A 20,138-nucleotide genomic window follows, 5' to 3' on the forward strand; every position below is an offset into this window, starting at 1 on the left:
GCACAGTTGCAGTCTGCTCATTTCTCTACATACATCTACAGCAGCAGCTTAAGCGATCAAGTTCATTATCAACAAATAGAGAGAGAGAAAAAGAGAGCAAATCGCAGAGGCATTGTCAGTGCTAGTTTTGCCGTTGACATTAATTGTCATGGCGGGCAATCTCAGTGTTTTCCACATATTGTGGATCTTGGCCTTGGTTGGCTCTTCGGTTCATTGCCATTTTGGGCCGGAGCTGGTTGCGCGTGTGGCGCCACAAGTATCGCCAGATGTCCAGGAGGAAGCAGTTCGCCAGCTTATGCAACGTGTGCTGGGCGATCGGGCCTCAAATCTATTCGAGGTGGAGGTGAACAAGGCTCTCGAATTGCGCAGCTATCAAGTGAGAAAATATTCAATATAATTTGTTCAATTTGCTACAGTTGCAAATTAAATATATATATAAATATATATATTTAGGGAGTGAATCAAGAATGAAGATGCAATTATGCATAATGTTCATCTAATTGATGTAGTTGCACTCATATCAGATTGTACAGTGATTGTCACTTAACTAGATACACTCAATATTATGGTGTATGTTTTCTTTATTTATTGTATTTTATTATTTAAATTTACAGCTATTTATTTAATTACAGTTAGATTTAGCTCTACACTTAGAACAATTGCTCTGAAATTTAGAAAATCGCCATTAAATTAGATAGATTAGAATTATATACTATATAAAATCTTAAAAAACTAATGTTTAATAATAATAAAGGTTACAAAAAGGCGAATATTAATATTATTCTATCCGTTGTACACACATGTAATATATATTTTTTTATAAATATTAGAAAAATCAAACGAAATAAAAAAAAAAATCTTGGTTTTTAGTAATTTATTTTCTGAATAATAATAATAAGATGAGTGATAAATAATTAGCCAGCATTTAAGATTTGAACTTTAAATATATCCATTAACTACTATTTTCTATTTGTGTGAACAACACTGTATGTGAATGACCTTATATAGAAAGAGAAATTATGAGATTGATTATGTTGCTATTAAATATATGTATATATTTGCAGTTCCGTCAGCTGGATAATGGCAAAGTGCTGATAGTCGGCTGGGATGGGGTCTCCGTGTGCAAGGGTTTCCATTACTATCTGAAGTATGTGTTGAACATGGATCTGGATTGGTTTAAGACGCACATCGAGCTGCCCGCGCAACTGCAGCCCAAGAATGTGACGCACAGCTCAGAGTCGGCCAGTTGGTTTATTTATTATCAAAATGTTTGCACATGGAGCTACAGTTTTGTGTGGTGGAATTTTGGACAGTGGCGCCGACACATCGATTGGATGGCTATGATGGGCATTAATCTGTCGCTGGCGCCCAATCAGGAGGCCATCTGGCAGGAGGTGTACACAGAGACCGGCCTGAATGCCGATGAAATTGATGCCCATTTCGCGGGGCCGGCATTCCAGGCGTGGCAACGCATGGGCAACATTCGTGGCTGGGGCGGACCTTTGCCACCGGCACATCGGCGACTCCAGCAGCTGCTGCAGCAGCGCATTGTGCAGGCACAACGTGACCTGGGCATGAGTGTCGCCCTGCCGGCATTCGCTGGCCATGTGCCGACGGGGCTGCCACGCATCTTTCCCACTGCGAATTTCACAAGCGTCGAGCGCTGGAATCAATTTCCCGATCCCTACTGTTGTGCTCTGTTCATTGAGCCGAGCGATCCACTCTTTCAACTGGTGGGCGCACAGTTTCTGCGTCGTGTCATCCAAATCTATGGCAGCAATCACATCTACTTCAGCGATCCCTTCAACGAAATGCAGCCGCGCATCGCTGAACCGGGATACATAAGTTCCACGGCCAGGGCCATCTATAACTCCATGCGAATGGTGGACAAAGATCCGGTGTGGCTGCTACAGGGCTGGATGTTTCTGGACAATGCCTACTGGTCGGACGAGCTTATCGAGGCATTCCTCACGGCTGTGCCGCGTGGTCGAATGCTGGTCTTGGATCTGCAGAGTGAACAGTTTCCGCAATATCAGCGAACCTTCTCGTATTACGGCCAACCGTTTGTGTGGTGCATGTTGAACAATTTCGGGGGCACGCTCGGCATGTTTGGGTCAGCGCATCTGATTAACGCTGGCATTATGGCGGCACGCTCCATGCCCAACAGCAGCATGGTGGGCGTGGGCATAACACCGGAGGGAATAGGCCAGAACTATGCACTCTTCGCACTCACTTTGGAGCAGGGCTGGAGTGGATCGAAACTGGAGCTAAGCGATTGGTTCGATCAGTTCACTTTGACCCGCTATGGCGTCAATGATACGGATCTAATCCTCGCCTGGCAACTGCTGCGCGGCAGTGTTTATCATTTCCATGGCTTGCAACGCATGCGCGGCAAATATGCGCTAAACAAACGACCCAGTTTCAACTTGAAGCCATGGATCTGGTACAATGCGTCCAGTGTCGTTGAGGCCTGGCAACTGTTACTGGCGGCCAATCAAACTATTCCTGTGGAGGACGACCGATATGCCCTCTATAAGCATGATCTTGTGGACATAACACGCCAATTCCTTCAACAAAGCTTCGATCAGGTCTACGTGAATCTCAAGTCAGCTTATCGCAAATCGCAACTGGCTCGATTTGAATATTTGGCTGCTAAGCTGCTGGAACTGTTGGCGGATATGGAGCGAATACTGGCGAGTGGTGAACACTATCTATTGGGCAACTGGTTAGAGGCGGCCAAAGAATTGGCGCCCAGCGCTGATCAGCGGCACATCTATGAGTTCAATGCACGCAATCAGCTGACTGCCTGGGGACCCAGCAATCAAATACTGGATTATGCAACGAAACAATGGTCCGGCCTGATGCAGGATTATTATACGCCACGTTGGAGCATGTTCCTCGACGCCGTCACACTGGCCATGCACTCCAAGAGGCCATTCAATGCCACCGCCTTCAGGCAGCGTGTTGCCAACGAGATTGAGCTGCCCTTCAGCAACCTGACCAAGGTGTATCCCACAGAGCCCGTGGGCAGCACTTGGCTCATCTCACAGGAAATCCACGACAAGTGGCAATCGTATGCGAAAGACACACAATTTCTACACCATTGTCGAGTTGCGGTCAAGTTGCTCGAGGGCAACAGCTCAATTGCTTAACAATGCCACTCATCCAACACAATAAATGAACACATATAAATAGATATTAATATAAATTATACATTTGTCGAAGAGGTTTTTCGTTTTTTAGCAGAGACCAGAAATGATTTGTGTGAATTCTTGGAATATTTATCATACAAAATAAATTAGAAACATTAGTTTAGCGTTTTATTAATTAAAAAATATTATAATTTTGCAATTAAAAGTATAAATACATGTGTAAAAAATAGTTTAAATAATAATAAAAAAAATGAAACAAATTTTCAGTTATTAAATCTTTCTGTTGGAAAAACCTTTATCAATAATAATCATTCATTTTGGGGTTCCTGCTAAAAAAAACACACGCCTTTTACAAATGAACATAGAGCTATTATGTTGTTGTGTTTTTAATTGATTTTTATTTAAATTAATGTACAAACTAATTTAAATGTACAAATTTAAACATCTTCAATCAATCAATCATACGCATACGAATTTCTATGGTTATTTTTTTGTTTTTTGTTTTTTTTTGTTGTTTTTTTGCAAGGTGTGTATATGTGTGTGTGTGTGTGAGTGTGTTGTGTGTATGTTTTCGTTTTGTGTTACAGTTTCTAAAACGCACATGACATCCATGTACATATTTATTTTATTGAGTTTATGCAAATGTATACATAGAATTAATTATTAATTTCTTTTTTTTTTGTTTGTTTGTTTTGTTTTGCTTTTTGTATGTCTGGGAAAATTAAAATTAAATTCACTTTTAAAATAATTTGTTTCTGTTTCGTTTTGCTTGGTGTTGCATGTGAAAAGGAAAGTATGGAGAGGGCGGGGCTGTGAAGAGTTCGCTTGTTTTTCTCATTCATATACGATATTTCTACATTTATACTCATTTAAAAATTTCAAACAAACATTATTATTATTATCATTATTATTATATTATTATAAGTTTCTTTTCTTTTAGTATTTTTATGTATATGTATAAAGTTTGCATCTTTCGTTTGCTTTTTAATGTAGACGACGATGTTTTACAGCTAAATTTTGGGTGGAGGTATAGGGAAAGGGGGAGGGGTGTGGGGATGGGTCGGGAGTGCGTGGTTCTGTTCTTGGTATGTTGGCAGGTGAGTGCGCAAAAATATGTTAATCATATTAATGTATGCAATTGCGCACATTAACACCGCTTGCTCTCACTTAACTCTCTTAAATAAATCCAACTGCCAGCATGTAGATGCGCTTGTGTGTGTATGTGTTGCGTGTGTGTGTGTGTGCGGGTGTGTGTGTTTTTTGTTTTTATATTTATAACGTTTATACTCATATTCACTCAATCAAACAATCATTTATACTCTTTCTCCAAACGAGAAAACACTCATCCATCATTCTCAATTATCAATCAATCATCAATCATCAATCGTTCATTATTATCAGCATTCTCAAGCTTCAATTAACATGCAAGCACAGCAAGGCGGCATATAAATTTTATTCATCCTGCATATCCTCTGGCAATTCGTGTGGATTCAACATGCCCGGAATATTACGTTGCATTTGACGTTTATTGGACTGCTCCTTGGCCAACGCTGCCTCACGCTCCTCCAGATACAGATCGGAGTCATCCTCACCGGTTGCCTCCTGTGTAACGTCATATAATAATATAAAAATGTTTGCAAATCGCAAAAGCAATTCAATTCAATTGTAAATTTTAACTCACGCGTATCTGTATGAGAAAATCTCTCAAATGATCCTTAAATGCTTGTATATTCTCATCCAAATTGAAAAGGCCAGTCACAAAGACTTTGATCTGATTATCTGATAAATGATTAAATGCTGACTTTAGCAATGAGGCCACATATTCCTGTATGAATATCATATTGTCCGGTATGGGGCCCAAATCAACGGTGATCTTTCGATTCTCCACCAGCGAGAACATATAGGCCAATATGATAGCATGATTGGGCAGGCCAGCCGTATGCGAAGTGTCAGTGACAACTGAGAAGATTTGCATGAGAATATCAGTAAAATAGGTCTGATAGAAACTCTGCGCCGCATTCGGATGTTGTTCAAGATTCTGCAGCATCTGTAAACAGAACAAAATAAACCATTTTTTTGTATATAAAAAACTGAAATGAATAAATGCAAGTTTTACACTCACCTTATAAAGTATATTCAAGCCCAGATCGGCCACGTTGCGCATGGTGTGCTTGAATGCCCATACGACAGAGTCGAAGACCAGTTTAAACTGTGCCGGCGGTATGGTGAGGAACGCCTTGAAGCAATGCGCATTCACTGCCTGCAGCAGATCATAAAAACTGAAGCGATGCTGCGGAAAATCTTCGAAATTCTTATTGATCATGTCCAGCGTGCATTCAAATACAGCATCGAATATTTTTGGTACTTCATCCGTGATATGCTGGCGCAGTTTGTTCACAATCATAGCCATTGCGCTCAGTACTTTTGGCTCACGCGCCGACGGAACTTTACACCGCTGCAAAAACATATAAATAATTATATATTATTTGTTGAATCTTATTTAAATAGGTAGTTGAAATCTCAAAGCCAAACTAATTTCCTCATCGTTTTTTGTTATGTAAGAAGTCTATTAGTTTGGCTGCGACAATTTTGACGAGCCAAATGAAAAATGATAAGCACCTGGTAATCCAATAAGATGGCATCCAGCAAGGGCGGTATAAAGTTATCCATAACTAATTGATTGTCACTGGAGCGCGATATCCATTCGGCTATCAAGTTGAGCGTCTCCTTCTTCACAACATGCATTGATTTAATCAGCGGCTGATTGTTCACATTGACACCATTCACCTCAATGGCCTGAATGATGTTCTCCGAGGTGATCTTGTACACGTTAAGCATATCCAAATAGATTCGACCCAATTGAATGACATAAGCATGGCCCAGTGCCTTGCAGGCGGCCACATTTGTCTTCAGTATGCTGCCAAGTTGCCTAACCGCAGTCATGTTTTTCAGAAAGTCAACATTTTTCGATGCCCGCGATATAATATCGTCCCAGACCTGATTCGGCAGCAGCATATAACGTTCAATGAGCGCATTCTGCTGTACCTGATCCACCTGTGCCGAGATCATATAACCCACCGCCTCATAGAACGTATGAACCTTGAAACAGAAGCAGTAGCAAGAAAAACAGAAAATGTTTTTGTTTCAAAATAGGAAAAGGAATTTTGATTGATTTGCAGACTTACCTGTTGTGGCTGCAGATCACATATTATGCTGCTCATTGTGCTCAGGATCTCGTCAATGAAGGTGCACGCCTCGTTTGGCTGTATTGTGACAAAATAGCGACGACACTTGATGGCTATTTTGATGAACGTGTCACAGGCCATGTCCTGAACGCCGTCGTGCGTTTCATGCATAAATTCAAATAGTTTGTTCACCACCGTCTTTAGGAATTTCCAATGGGCGCGCAGAAAACGTGGATACTGTCCGACCACATACATAATATTCGATGCAATGATCGCCTTATTGTCCTTGCCCTTCTTCTGCTCGCACAGCCCAAGCAGATCCTTGATGACAGTGACCAGAAATCGTTTCTCATCTTCCTCACAAAAGGCACCTGCGGCATAAGTAAATAAATGGAAATATTTTTAATTGATTTCAATTGAAATTGTAAAACAGATAACTCGAAAATATTCTCATTTATTCTCGATCGTTTTCATTTTCGATTGAGCATTTTTTATGCTCAAAAACTCACCCGATATCGAACCAATGGCCCAGCATAGAGTATTGAGATTTTTCCAGGAGAATTCACTACCATTGACCTGATTCAGCAATTTGAGGGTCATAATGCGATCAGTGTCCGCACAATCCAAATGGGTGAGGAATACTAAAGTCTCTCTCATATTTTTGTACAAGTTTATCGAATTGGTATCCTTCATGAATTCGCGCACCACTTCACCATTCTCGTTCTCGACCACAAGTACCTCCTCGGGCTTGGCCATGCGTGATATCATGATAAAGCGAACCTTGGACAGAATGGCTGCGTAGAAACGGCGCCTGGGATAAACTTGTTGTCGCTTCGACGATTCGAGTGTGGGATGAAAGAATTCGGTATTGTACAGATTCTCGACAAGGCTATTCCAGTATTCCAAACAGATCTTAAATACTTCGACATCATCCACTTCACTGATCATCACCAGATACATGAGGGCCTGATTCAGATAATCAACATACTTGGCATCCTCAACGATTTTGCCATGTTCTTTGAGGAAGGTGCACAGGAACATTGCCAGATTGAGGACTAGCTCCTGTTCCGTATCATCGCCGCACTGGAACACATGATTCATATTCATATTCTGGCCAATTATCTGATCCAACTGCACCATTGTGTCCTTGAATAGCGTGGCAAAATTATCGTTGTAATTGGCCGCCGAGAGGCCGGCAATTTCGGACAGGCACTTTAGGGTCACATTGCGAAACACATGCACGCTGAGAAACTTAAAGATCAGCGTCTCAATGAGCGGCGTCTCGAATATGTAGCCCAATGGTATCCAGTTAAGGAAACGTAGCAGCGTCTCCAGCGTCACCTGTATCAGGGCCGCATTCATCGAGTTCTCCAGCACAAACGAGCAGAGCGTGAATATTTGCGAAAATTCCGAGCACATCGTATCCTTCAAATGTTTGGCCTTCGTCTGCGTTATCTGCCCGAGCGAGAAATCGAAGACCTCTTCGCTTAGATTCTTCAGTATAACCATATTGTTCATGCACAGGCTCTCATTTGTTTTCGACGCACCGACAATATCGCTGATGAATGTCTCCCAGTTGCGGGGCCATTCACGCTTCAATATCTGCACCAGAATCATGTTCAGCTTATTCAAATAGACTTTGTTCTGCTCCATGATGGCCGGATCTGAGGATGTTTTGATGATCAGGCTGACGACATACTTTTTAATGCCCTCGCATTGATTGCGCGGCAGAACCTTCCAGCGCGTCTTGATCACCTCCTCGAGTATTTGGAGTGCATAGAATTTAGTTTGCTGATTCTGTGAATATTCGAGTATGCTGTCGACACGTGTCCATGCCTCCGGATGCTCCTTCAGTGTGGTGAGTATATCCTGCGCCAAACGCAGCTGCTCACCCTGCGTCGAGTACAGGGCCTCAACGATCTTATCGAGCAGATTAATGTCCAGCTTCTGATTGAAATCGAGCAGCTTGCTCGCATCATCGGAGCTCATCATCGCCATCGCTTTATAGTGAAAGCAGCGTTCGCGTCTCCGTCGCTCAGCAGCACCAGCACCACCAGCAGCAGCAACAGCAGCAGCAGCTGTGTCCGCGTTAATTTTGATTGATTTTAGCTTGCTCCTCCGGCTAAAACGTGGGGGCGGGGCGAAGGCGCGTCGTCGTCGTCAGTGGCGAAATATCTGTGACAGGATCTCTGATGGTTAGCTGGCAGAGGTTTTTACTCTATTTCCGGGAACGGGAATAAAAAACGAAAATATCGAAATTACATTTATCGGCAATAAGGGCAACCATATTTCTTTTTTATACATACATCATTTACGTATGTTTTCTTATTTTCTACGCACAACTACAAGAGCACGATTGCTTGTGGCGCGCGCTTACATTTATTCGCACATTCGCAAACACACACACACACAGCCTTAACTCTGAGTAGAGATGTGCAATATTTGCGAACCTGTTACTCATCCCTAGTTCTTTTTTTCGAGAGTAGTAAGTCACTTGCATTTGTATTTTAAATGACTAGCACATAAAACGTCAGGTTTATAATATACTAAATACAGATATAGCTACGTTGTTAGCATCAAGTTCCAGATCTGATTTGGGCAAAGTTGCTTTTGTTAGGTATATTGACCAAACACAATTTTTCAAATTTCTCGCGAGTGCGCTGCGTGCTGGTCACCGTCAATCAAAAAGTGCTCATCTCTAACACACACAAATACACACGCACACATATGCCGCTTACACATGCAAAATACAATCAAAGCAGCGCAACGCATCTCGAGACTGCGACGGCATTTCACAAATCTATAATGTGCGCACCGCTTGCGTTTGTTGTACAACACACATTATTTGTCTTGTTAAATTAAACAGACTCCTCTTATGCAGAATTATGCACGTATTTTATGTTTCGCACGCACTTACCAAGTTTTAGAAAAGCGTTGCAACCATCGAATCCGAAGAAGCAGCGTGGAAAACGAAGAGCGCAAAACGAGTGAAAAAGACTACAACGTTTTTTGTCCAGACAGGGAAAAATTTTTTGTTTCAATTTGCGTGGCGCACAAGATTTGTTTCTTGCTTCTGTACCAAAACACATGCACGCTTGGCAATTTTTTAGCGATTTGGCTAACAACGGTTGACGTTGTGACCAATTTGTATGTTTTAAACAAACTTTTTCGCAGTACTTTTCTTCTCCTTCTGTGGTGAAAACCAGGGATGGATCACAAGCGCGTCATGCGCGGTGCCGGAGCCGTGTACAGTGTATATAAATGGTAGTAACTAAATGTGAGTTGTAGGGAAATTAGCAAATCGCATTTAATGACGTTTGCATCAATTTAAAGCACAAAAACTATTTTTGCCTTTGACAACTCTCTACCGGCACAATTAACAAAACACAGTGTTCCCATATCACAAAAACATTCGGCCCTGACAAAAAACCAGGTTTGCTTTGGCAATTATCGCTTAATGTGTCTTTTTTTCAATGTGTCTTTTTTGTTATCGAAGTTCGAGTGTGGCTCGTGTTAAGTTTTGTACAGAAAATCGATGTTTCTGCGCATTTGAAAATTATCAATCAAGGGCTAATACATAAATATATATAAATTTGCTGCACATTTTTATCCATGATTTTATATGCTATTGGATTTGTTTCCATAACTATTGTGTACGATCAAGTTGGAAAAACATTTGTTCGTGACCGCATTAAATGAATTCAGCATACGGTCATCTCTAATCGTACTCCGAATTAGGTATTGCGACCAGACACCAAACAATAACAAACTCCGACAGACAAAACCCACTTTTATTTGAGATTCGATGTCAATATATTTGCATTGCTTGACAACAAATGGCGGCTTACCCATATTCACCAGAAAAAAAGGCGAATGCGATAATGTAAGTTAATTTTGATTTTATAATAATATAATATATGATGACTGTAATTGCCACTTGTTGCTGCTGCTGCTGCTTTTGTTTCAGCTGCCTTTCTCGACGGTGGCCTCGTTAAATGGTTTTCACATGTTCTTCAAATCGCTGGGAATTCAATTGCAAACGACACATACAGAAGAATGGACCTACATTTGGCGCGACTTTCACAATGCAATCACCTTCATTGTGTGTGGCCGTGGCATGGGTGAACTTCAGCTGCAAAATCTAGCGGAACTTGCCTTTGGGGGAATTGCACTCTTCATAAGTCGCGATGAGTTGGCACACCCCGCTCTTCTCGAGCGTCTGAAGAAGGATGCCAAGAAGTATGTACCAGTTGTGGATGCCGCACTGGAAGCATCCAGTGCTGGCACAACACTTTTGGGCTACACCGACTGTCTGTTGGCAACGGAAAATGTGCATTTGTTGAATCGATTGAATGAGTTTAGTGCCAATTGCGGTTCACTGTTCTGTTGCCTCGTTGTGGGACAGCGTATTGCTGTCGCCACGGAGGGCTGGTGGGATTTGGATACGCTGGACAGAGAGCTTTTGCTGTTCCTGTTGAACTCGTCGAGTATGCTACAGCTGGATGTGCCCGTTTACCTACCCGGCAAGAGTCCAAATATTGCCTTTCGCTTCGTCACCGTTCCCGTAGCGGCCAACAGTGTGCTGTGCGTTCTGTGTGGCGCTGAGCCCGCCTTTCGGGAGCTGCACCTCAATGCTATGAATTCCTATCGCAACGAGGGCAATGTATTATCCAGCGTTGAACGCTGCGTTCCCCGAAGTTTGCCTGAGCAGCTGGAAATTGATGCGCATATATTGGCGATAATCTTGATCAATACGCAGACGCGTAAATCTGTTTTCACACGCAATCTCCAGCAATCGTCGAGTGCTAAGCGCATAGTCGTGGGTGATCTGCAACGTCTGGACATGCTCAAGAAATTTTTTGATCACACGTTGGAGACGATGCATGCGTTGAAAGTGGCTAACGGTGACAACAGCGAGTCGGACACTCCAACAAATTCGTCAACAATGTTAGATCAGTACAGCTGCTCGGATTATCACAAATGTTATGCGCATGCGGATGATCAGAATAATGTTATCTTTCTGCTCTTTGTGGCCGCAGTGCCGACACATGCCATGAGGTGAGTAAAACATTCATTTAATTGTATAGAAAATTGCCTTAATTGTGGTCTTCTCATTTGGCAGATTTCTTGCGAAACAAGTCCACGCTAGCCTCTTGCAAGAGAAGGCCGTCTGCTGGTAACCAACCATCCATCGATTCTATCGCCGATCCCTTAAGACTGAATTTTGCAATCCTTTGCAATGCAATTTATTAAATATTCGAATTTGAGTAGTTCTCGCATCTTATGTGTTCAAAAGTATTAACAACAAGAAAGTAGGAAAGCTCTATTTAGAGTACATATCTTTTATACAATCTAAATTTATAAGTACAGATTACATTCCAGTGAAGAATTCAAACTAGAGCATACTTTTCCTATTAGATTAATGTGCAATTAAATAGGTGCTGGTACTTAAATAAAAATAAGTTTACACGTTTCTATATTAATAATCTAAACGAATATTATTTTTTATAATTTTGTGACCAATATATTCATATGATTGTAACTGCAAAGTCAAAATCTCTGAAATCAGTTTCATTTACTGTTTGATATGATTTTCGACACACAAAAAAACAGAAGTCATTTATGTTTTGTAAACAATTTAATGGTTGATATAAATAGCGTTCCGCCATTCCAAAGCTAATATTAATAATTGGAAATTACGTATTCAAGAGAAGTAACATTAATTTCAATGCTAATCCGAGCATTTCGAACATAGTCACGCTTCTGGGCAATGCTCTTACCTAACCCACAGGCATTGTTTGGCTCGTGTTTACAATTACTATGTACAGATATACATACTAGGCCGAAAAGCTGCTTAGCTGCTCAACTCATCGAAAGATGACAAGTCTGGGAGAATTCAATCTGATGAGCCATATATAATGACAAGCACCCAGCTCTTAATTAATTACAGCACGTTTCATTTAAATGGAAGCCAAAAGGTATCGAAACACAAATAAACAAGTGCCATTAAAATTATGAACGCGTTCGAGATATAAAACTAATAAATAATGCCAAATAAAATGTCAATACTATTTTTTAACAATCAGTGCGTATTCGGCGCGCTTCGAGTGCTGATCGCTGTCGGAAATTTAACTAAAAATTTAACAATAAAAAATTGAATGTAAATTTGTGAAGCGAACAATCCTTACACAATGCTGTTTTTGCGCACTCAAGAGAAACACACTGATCAGGAGCTGTTCAAAATCAAACAATTGCGTCAGCTGGTGGAGAGTAAGAAATTCGATTTTTTCTTTTTGCAAATTCTTCATCCAAATTTGTCCAACTGTGCATTCTATTTCCAGAGTCTAATGAGTTGCAGGTCGGCACGGATGAGATATTTTTAACGAAATTTCTATGCTACACAAACTGGGATACATTTAAGGCCTTTCAGGCCATACACGCCTACTACGATTTTAAGCTAAAACATCCCACCTGGGTGGCACTGCATCCCATTGAGTTTTATGCTCGGCTTTTCTATGCAACACAGTGTCGGTTCGTCATGCCGCATACGGATAAGAATGGACGTGTGCTGGTCATCTTTAAGACAGTGGATGCATTCCAACAGTTTCCAGATTATTTGCAGCATTTAATCGAAATGGATGATCTCATCTTTGAGTCGTTGTTGATGTTGCCGCGCGTGCAACAGAATGGCATAACGGTCATTTGTGATTTACAGGGGTGAGTGGAGTTTTTGAAAATTATTTATTTATTTACTTGTAATCATTGTGATCAAAAATTTTTCTTGGCTTCAGCACCACACGCAACTTTCTGCGTCAGTTCTCGCCCACATTTATGAAGATCGTCAACGAGAAGAATTCGGTTCTGCCTTTTTCGCAGCGAATTGTTCACATCATTCAGCGTGGATTTCTCATGCATGTGACATCGTCACTCTTTCTGCCCTTTATGAATAAAGATTTTAAGGAGCGCGTAAGTACTAATAAAACTAATATCGTATGTATATATACGTAAGATAATCGATTTCCTTCTTAGATTTTCACTCACGATGGTCGGCATTTGAACAAGCTGCGCGATATGATTGGAATGGATTGTTTGCCAGCAGAATATGGCGGGCCAGCAGTTAATGTGCTCGATACGAATTTGATTGTCAATCATTTGAGCCAAAATTCGGATTACTTGGAGAACTTGCAGCACTATAAAAAGCTTAAAGATAATTAAACACAAACAACAAATAGATCTAAAAAATTATTTAAATTTGAGTAGAAGCAATAAATAGCATATATACTTATATGCTATAAACTGAAATCCAAAAAATATTTATATATATGTCTCACGTACTCAATTAAAATTATTATGCAAATTAAATTATTTCGTCTTGGCTCTATTTTCGATTTAATTTACTTTTACAAAAAACGAAGCAGAAACTGCATCAAAATTAAAAAAAACAAACTGCTACTGTTGAACAGCGAAACTGTTAATAGATTCTGTTAATAAAAATCGATTTGCTAAATCGATAGTGCGGTTTACGTTGTATCGCAATGCTCCACAGAACAAAACGATAGTTTAGTTATTTGCAAATTTCGATAGATTTTGTTGTGTTGTGAAATTGCGCCGGTTTCTTAAAGTAAATATATATACAATTTATATCAACTAAATGGCATCTAATAAGGTAAAAGTACACAAGTAATTAATATTTTGACCAAGTAAAGTCTGAAAAATACGTGTGTGGTATTTGCAGGAGTGTCTTATTATTGTGTTGGACGTGCGAAGCTGCGCCGCAGAGGAATTCAAACTAAAGTCTGTGAAATGCATTGCAGAAATACTTAAGGATAAGGTAGATGATTTATTGAATGTGTGAATTCGTATATTCATTTAAAATTTCACAAATTTCATTAGATTGTCTGCGACAGGAAGGATTTTGTGTCATTTGTGCTAGTGGGGTGTGAAGAGAGCGAGAATGAAATACACGCCGAAGACAAAGATGCATGCCAGAATGTGGTGCAATATTCGGCGACACAAGTTTGCAACTGGCAACTGTTGCTGAATTTCTTCAAATTTGTGAATAAGACGCCTTGCGATGAGGGCAACTGGCTGGATGGTCTCCAAGTGGCTGTGGCCCTGCAAGAAACAGCGGCTGGGCTGTAAGTCTGCAACTGCAACTGTTCCCATTACATATATATTTAATCCACTTGCTCATTAATTCCGTACAGATTCAGATTCACTCGAAGGCGTATTTTACTTTTGTATGATTTCAACTTTATGACACAGAAATACGATGACTACAAGACAATCACTGACAGAATGCTTAAGGACGAAATAGAATTGATTGTGGGGTAAGCTATTTTTTATGAGTTAGTTGAGCTAAGTACAAATTGCATATTAATTTCGCACCCTCAGCACACACAACATCGCCTACATCGACAATGCGGCGACTAATCAGCCCCAGGCCATTTTTCAGATGTCGCGCAAGGCGAACCTATTTGAGCAGGAGAATCAGAAATATGCCCTGCAACTTGTCAGCAATTGCAATGCTATGCTGTGCACCTTCAAGGAAGCACTGGCCACGGTATTTAAGATAACAAATAAACGGCCCTGGGTGTGGAATGCCAAGCTGCACATCGGCAAAGTGATTGCGATTCACTTGCAAGGCATCATTGCAATGAAGAACGAGCGTCACATCAAGCTCAAGAAGGTTTGGGGCGAAGCGGAGGAGTTGGTGGATCGCGAGGAGCGGTATTTTATAAAAGGCACCGAGGTGACGCCGCTGCCCGAAGATCTCATCGATGGCTATATGCTGGGCGGCACTCCAGTTCCCTACGATGAAACGATTGTGGAGCGCCCGGCGGCGCATTCGCCGGGTCTGCATTTCGTAGGCTTTGTGAAGCGCAGCAGCATACCCGATGCCTACTTTTGCGGCGAATCTCTGTACATGCTGGTGCACCAGAAGGGAAACGAGACATCGGCACGGAAACTGGACGCATTGGTCCGAGCATTGTTGCAGCGCCAGTGCGTCATACTCTGCTGGAAGATATTCAGTGTGAAGTTCAATACGCCGCGCATTGTGGTGCTGATGCCGCAGGACTCAACGGAGCATCGACCAGCGACATTATATATGCTCGAGTTGTCGTATCATGCCCAGCATCAGTTCTGGGATTTTCCCGCTATCCGCACCGCAAAGACCGAGTGCAGCGCGGATCAGTTGCAGGCAGTCGATAAGCTGATCGATAGCATGGATCTCGAATGTCTGCTGAATGATACCCAGTTGCCCAGGCAGCAGCGACAGGCTGATCTGCTGCCTTTCGATGGGCTGCCCAGCATCTTTGAGCAGAACGTGATGGATGTGTTGGAGCGCAAGGTTGTCTGCCAGACATCGGACGATGGGCCTCTCCTGGAAATGATGCGCGAAAAAAAGTTTGTGGAGATGTATTGGCGTGTGCCCGAACCGATTGAGGAGAAGTCCAAACAGGCGGCGGCGGCACTAAAAAAACTATTCCCATTAGAGCACAGTCACGCCTGGCTAGAGAAGCTCAAAGCCAAGGAGCAGGAGTCGAATGCGCCGCCTACGATAAAACAGGAACGCCCAGACTCGGAAAACACCACACCCATCACCATAGAATGCGTGGGCTTGATGACTCCCGCCGAAGACTACAGGCAGCTGTTGGAGCAAGTGCGCTCCATGGCAAATACAACGCTACGCGACGTCCAATTCCAATCGCTTGCTGCTCAGATGCGCGTAGTTGTTATAACGCTTCTGGAACGCAACAAACTGAATCTGAATCAGTTGAGCGAAATGCTCGCAATGCATCGGGACAGTTGCCTGGAGTTCAATAGCTTTGGGGAATACAATCAATTTGCGGCACAGCTGAAAGCAAAGGCATCCGATAGAAATCTGCATGAGTTTTGGACGAACGTGATCGTGGAGAAACAGTTGGGGCCGCTGGTCCTGGGTGAGCCAACATTGGAAGATGAGCTGCGTTTGATGGCGTACTATACGATTCCGGAGTTTCCAGCGGCAGCTGCTAACGAAGATCAGGAAATGCACCAGGATAAATAAAATATTGTTTCTAAATTGAATTGCTTACTTTAAGTATGCAATGCAAAACTTTTTCCATTATCTAAGAAGAAATAGAAAACGAAATATACGAAGACAAATGACAGATTTTGATTTTGTATTAAAAACGACACTAAGAAATGTTGTATTAAGACATTAATAATTTAATATTGTTGGTTTTTAATGATTTCAATGAATTTACAGCTCACACGAGAATTGTACAGGAGAAACGAATGAACGAACAATCATTTAAAATATTTTGATTTTGTTTTTTTTTTTGTCGTTGATACATTTAATATTATAATTACATATGTAAAATATTTGGAAAACATACAAATAAAAAAGAAATGAGTAGAAAAGCGAAAAGCGCAATAAGAATAAAGCTTTGGGAAGAACAATTTCGAAATCTTGCCAATCTTAATTTAAGTGTACTTAAGAATTTACAAACGGTGCGTTAAATAAGCAATGCCAATTATGCAAATTGTGTGTGTGTGTTGGTGTGCTTGTGTGTGTGTGAATGACAAACATTAAATACGTTATAATTTGTTTTCTTAATTTTGTTGTTTTTAACACATTATGCGTAACGCTTGAAGCAAAATTTTGGCATGGCTTGCACTTTGGCCACCAGACAGCAGCAATGATGCAAGGATGCAACAGATCAAGTTGATGGTCTTTAAACTGGACTTCCACTAGTCAATGTTTAGCGACGACATCAGATCCTCCACACTGTGGCGATTGAAGAGAGAGAAATTATTAATAGAAATATTTAAGCACATATTTTGCAGAAGAGTACGCACGTAATGTCTAGATCCTGAAAGGCCACGCCCAGCCAGGCAACAACGAGGCAATAGTGCTGGAATAACTGCAGCAACAGTTCGCCCTCGTCCAGCATCTCGATGCGCTCGATGCGTTGGCGTTCAGCAGACGAAATACTTTCGTATACTTGAACCATGTCCCAGGCCCGTGCACCGCTCCAGCCGCAGTCCTTGAAGCGGTTCGTTTGTGTCTCCAGCGACTGACACGACTCCACGCCAGCCAAACTGCAGCCTCGACTGCGCAGATTATTTAACATCACGTCCGCAAAGCGATCGTTCATGTTGACCTTTAAAAAAGAAGAGGATTAAGATTGTTAATATATAATATATTTAAGCCTAACCTGTTCATAGTTGACGAAGACGGCAGCTTGAAACTTTAGTGCTATCCATTTGAGCAGATTTCGACAGTTTTGTGCCTCAATATAGACGAGCACACATTCAGCGAGAAATATGGTGGGCAGCGTATAGTCGACTTCGGCTTGCTGCAGCTTATGGTCCACCTCGTCCAGATTACGCAAATCGACGCCCATCAGATGATAGTTGGGCCCATGCAAATCCGTTGGACTGAGACGCACCTCGCCATCCTCGTCGTTAATCTTCGCCAGTAGCGCCTTATTTCGCTTAATTGTATAGCATTTGCGTGCCGTCACTGTCGGAAAGTCCAGCTCGATGAAGTTCTTCACCTGGTGTGCGGTGTCCCGCAGCCGAAAGTAGAGCGTATCGAAGCCACAGCCCAGGTTGATAATCTGACAGTTGCCAGACGTTTTCTGCAATGGTCACGGTCAATTTGTCAATTTTTTCAATTACAAGTTAAATGCAAGGCCAAAGTTTGGGGCGTGACTCGCGCAAGTGCAACACATGCGCAGCAACAGCAACAGCTGCAGCAGCAGCCCATTGGTCCATGCAACAGGATTTCGATACAAATTCAATGCCACAATTCGGGGCATGCACTTGACCTTAACTTGCGTCTCGACCATGCAGCAGATATGCTACTAGAGATGGCATTTTAATTTTATAATTTTTTTATTTAATATTTATATCTATTTTAGTTGATTTGATTTAATACCATTTGTAAATAGTTTGCATTACTTTCATAGTTTAGAAATGTAACCGCCAAGCTAAAAATTATTATTTTCGACAAAAAAAATAGGGGGAATATTTATCGATACTAGTTAACAAAAGATCTTTAAAAATCTCGTAATTAAGTGATCGAGCGAAAGGACTTCTATTCAATCAAAATATATAAATTACTGAGTACATTTATCGATATTTTAAGATAAATTATCGAGCTAAATGTCTGATTTCAAAACAGAACTTTAGCTTTGTATTATATCACCACAAAAGAAAATTATTTGTGTAAACAAACTTAAGATCAAATTAGCTCGTTTCTATTGGTAGATATTAAGAGAAGTGTTCTCACGTAGTAGACACGAGATAGATACCATGACGCGCATGTCCCATTATTTACGCTTACTGTTGCTGTTTGCAACCTTGTGTGGTAGATATATATGTAAAACTAACCTTCAGAAACTTCTCCACGCACATCTCAACGCCCTTGACTCGTGCAAAATAGCCACGATTTATCTCTGGAGCCTTTCGCTCCTGATTGCGCACAAAATACCCAATGTAATCGTCCTTCCAGTAGCCAAGACGCACAGCGCCCCGCTTGCAGTCACTGGCATCATCATTGGTGGCAATCACTGCCTCATCACATGGATGAAACTTGTGTGTACTGTTATTATGGGCAACTCCTCCGACCGTTGACGGCGGCTCCATGTCGAAGCTGATTTTGTTGCTTTTTTGTCCACAACCGCTTGTTGCAAGTTTTGTTATATACGGCCTGCTTTCGGTATGTCCTAGTTGGACTGTAACTGAGCACCTATTACTGGTTTATTGCGGTTATTTATGTGCTTTTTTGTCCACTTTGTGTGTGTTTTCAAGCAAGTTGTGTGAATGCAAATAAGTATTAATAAAAACAGCCTGCGAACAGCTGCAAGTATCGATAACATTGGACAGTGTTGGTAAATGTTTAAAGAGTTGAGCTGACTATTTTTGACGTGTCGTATGTGTGATATCGAAATAGTGAAATACCGCCAAGCTTGAATCTGTAAACCGTTAGATTTAAGCGGATATTTTCAAGATTGCTGGTTGCTTACAAATTGAACTCTCGAAAGCTTTCAATTTAATTCATTTATGAACAAATGCATTTATTCATGTAAGCTGATTAGGAATGCGTGCCACAAACGTATGTCTAGCTTAACTCTTTCATCCATCCAAGTGCTCTAATTGTTTCCCGCATCTTTGACATCGGAAGCGACGGCTGTTATAATTAAAATTGTCAGCTACGCCCAAGCCAGCGAAGAGTCTTCAACTCAATAAGGCGGGGTCAAAATGTGAACTGGCTTTAATTGTTGGTTCGCCTCGCGCTTGCAGTTACGGTGAGTGAGTGAATCACAACCCGCCGCGAACACAAATTACTTTCTTGATAATGATAGAATGGCAGAATTACGCAAAGCGCGACTTTTTGTTATGCAAAAATATCACAGTGTGCCGACAATTGCATTTATGCATGTAACTGAATCATCTACCATGGGGCTTTCTACATCTTCAAGCTAGAGACTGGTGGCCCTTAATTAGGCAGCCGCTATTAATTGAAGACTTTTTGAACTCAGCGATAAGTGTGGTTTGCTACTCTTCTGCCTGAAGTCAAGGGCGTGAACTCTTGTTTTTGTTATCGAAAATTGTAAATACATCACCTAAACTTTGCACTCGACAAATGAGAATGAAATTAAGTAGAACTATCATAAATTCAGTTAATACAAAAATAATAATTATTAATTAATCGATAATACACGCACATAACGAAGTTACAACCGTTACTTATTCCAATCTCTTTAATGAATTGAAATAATAATAATAAGACCTTCATATTTTGCAT

General features: G+C 41.2%; 6 protein-coding genes across 6 annotated transcripts; 4 read left to right on the forward strand and 2 right to left on the reverse strand.

Annotated features, from left to right (window-relative positions):
* Positions 1-21: 21 nt before the first annotated feature.
* LOC6566491 (alpha-N-acetylglucosaminidase) lies at positions 22-3,310 on the forward strand. The gene is made up of 2 exons (XM_001992789.2): positions 22-376; positions 1,065-3,310. Exons 1-2 carry the CDS (start codon positions 149-151, stop codon positions 3,150-3,152), a joined length of 2,316 nt encoding a protein of 771 aa, XP_001992825.1. The 5' UTR covers positions 22-148; the 3' UTR covers positions 3,153-3,310.
* Positions 3,311-3,932: 622 nt separating this feature from the next.
* On the reverse strand, positions 3,933-9,640 carry LOC6566492 (exportin-1). The gene is made up of 7 exons (XM_001992790.2): positions 9,255-9,640; positions 6,847-8,555; positions 6,338-6,708; positions 5,772-6,251; positions 5,275-5,607; positions 4,834-5,199; positions 3,933-4,754 (listed from the first exon to the last, which is right to left on the reverse strand). Exons 2-7 carry the CDS (start codon positions 8,333-8,335, stop codon positions 4,605-4,607), a joined length of 3,189 nt encoding a protein of 1,062 aa, XP_001992826.1. The 5' UTR covers positions 8,336-8,555; positions 9,255-9,640; the 3' UTR covers positions 3,933-4,604.
* A 352-nt stretch (positions 9,641-9,992) lies between these two features.
* LOC6566493 (protein fuzzy homolog) lies at positions 9,993-11,806 on the forward strand. Its single transcript, XM_001992791.3, has 3 exons — positions 9,993-10,220; positions 10,305-11,395; positions 11,460-11,806. The coding sequence occupies exons 1-3, from the start codon at positions 10,143-10,145 to the stop codon at positions 11,515-11,517; spliced, it is 1,227 nt and encodes a 408-aa protein (XP_001992827.1). The 5' UTR covers positions 9,993-10,142; the 3' UTR covers positions 11,518-11,806.
* Positions 11,807-12,189: 383 nt separating this feature from the next.
* On the forward strand, positions 12,190-13,700 carry LOC6566494 (retinaldehyde-binding protein 1). Its single transcript, XM_001992792.3, has 4 exons — positions 12,190-12,607; positions 12,679-13,054; positions 13,129-13,303; positions 13,367-13,700. Exons 1-4 carry the CDS (start codon positions 12,529-12,531, stop codon positions 13,550-13,552), a joined length of 816 nt encoding a protein of 271 aa, XP_001992828.1. The 5' UTR covers positions 12,190-12,528; the 3' UTR covers positions 13,553-13,700.
* A 229-nt stretch (positions 13,701-13,929) lies between these two features.
* LOC6566495 (ATP-dependent DNA helicase 2 subunit KU80) lies at positions 13,930-16,491 on the forward strand. Its single transcript, XM_001992793.2, has 5 exons — positions 13,930-14,003; positions 14,073-14,168; positions 14,231-14,475; positions 14,545-14,667; positions 14,732-16,491. Exons 1-5 carry the CDS (start codon positions 13,989-13,991, stop codon positions 16,386-16,388), a joined length of 2,136 nt encoding a protein of 711 aa, XP_001992829.1. The 5' UTR covers positions 13,930-13,988; the 3' UTR covers positions 16,389-16,491.
* Positions 16,492-16,526: 35 nt separating this feature from the next.
* LOC6566496 (leucine carboxyl methyltransferase 1) lies at positions 16,527-19,577 on the reverse strand. Its single transcript, XM_001992794.2, has 4 exons — positions 18,722-19,577; positions 17,542-17,967; positions 17,183-17,487; positions 16,527-17,111 (listed from the first exon to the last, which is right to left on the reverse strand). Exons 1-4 carry the CDS (start codon positions 18,974-18,976, stop codon positions 17,075-17,077), a joined length of 1,023 nt encoding a protein of 340 aa, XP_001992830.1. The 5' UTR covers positions 18,977-19,577; the 3' UTR covers positions 16,527-17,074.
* Between the last annotated feature and the right edge of the window lie 561 nt (positions 19,578-20,138).

The sequence above is a fragment of the Drosophila grimshawi genome, unplaced genomic scaffold, assembly GCF_018153295.1.
Source record: "Drosophila grimshawi isolate 15287-2541.00 unplaced genomic scaffold, ASM1815329v1 contig_1377, whole genome shotgun sequence".
Taxonomy (NCBI): domain Eukaryota; kingdom Metazoa; phylum Arthropoda; class Insecta; order Diptera; family Drosophilidae; genus Drosophila; species Drosophila grimshawi.

Coding starts and splice junctions, on each gene's coding strand:
- LOC6566491 (XM_001992789.2), top strand. CDS start 149: ATGGCGGGCAATCTCAGTGTTTTCCACATATTGTGGATCTTGGCCTTG. Junction 377..1,064: donor TCGAATTGCGCAGCTATCAA/GTGAGAAAATAT, acceptor ATATATTTGCAG/TTCCGTCAGCTGGATAATGG.
- LOC6566492 (XM_001992790.2), bottom strand. CDS start 8,335: ATGGCGATGATGAGCTCCGATGATGCGAGCAAGCTGCTCGATTTCAAT. Junction 6,252..6,337: donor GTGATCTGCAGCCACAACAG/GTAAGTCTGCAA, acceptor TTCTGTTTCAAG/GTTCATACGTTCTATGAGGC. Junction 5,200..5,274: donor GCTTGAATATACTTTATAAG/GTGAGTGTAAAA, acceptor TTCTGTTTACAG/ATGCTGCAGAATCTTGAACA.
- LOC6566493 (XM_001992791.3), top strand. CDS start 10,143: ATGTCAATATATTTGCATTGCTTGACAACAAATGGCGGCTTACCCATA. Junction 10,221..10,304: donor AAAAAGGCGAATGCGATAAT/GTAAGTTAATTT, acceptor CTTTTGTTTCAG/CTGCCTTTCTCGACGGTGGC. Junction 11,396..11,459: donor GTGCCGACACATGCCATGAG/GTGAGTAAAACA, acceptor CTCATTTGGCAG/ATTTCTTGCGAAACAAGTCC.
- LOC6566494 (XM_001992792.3), top strand. CDS start 12,529: ATGCTGTTTTTGCGCACTCAAGAGAAACACACTGATCAGGAGCTGTTC. Junction 13,055..13,128: donor GTCATTTGTGATTTACAGGG/GTGAGTGGAGTT, acceptor TCTTGGCTTCAG/CACCACACGCAACTTTCTGC. Junction 13,304..13,366: donor ATAAAGATTTTAAGGAGCGC/GTAAGTACTAAT, acceptor TTTCCTTCTTAG/ATTTTCACTCACGATGGTCG.
- LOC6566495 (XM_001992793.2), top strand. Junction 14,169..14,230: donor CAGAAATACTTAAGGATAAG/GTAGATGATTTA, acceptor AAATTTCATTAG/ATTGTCTGCGACAGGAAGGA. Junction 14,476..14,544: donor CAAGAAACAGCGGCTGGGCT/GTAAGTCTGCAA, acceptor AATTCCGTACAG/ATTCAGATTCACTCGAAGGC.
- LOC6566496 (XM_001992794.2), bottom strand. CDS start 18,976: ATGGAGCCGCCGTCAACGGTCGGAGGAGTTGCCCATAATAACAGTACA. Junction 17,968..18,721: donor GCGTGGAGAAGTTTCTGAAG/GTTAGTTTTACA, acceptor TGACCATTGCAG/AAAACGTCTGGCAACTGTCA. Junction 17,488..17,541: donor TCTTCGTCAACTATGAACAG/GTTAGGCTTAAA, acceptor TCTTTTTTAAAG/GTCAACATGAACGATCGCTT.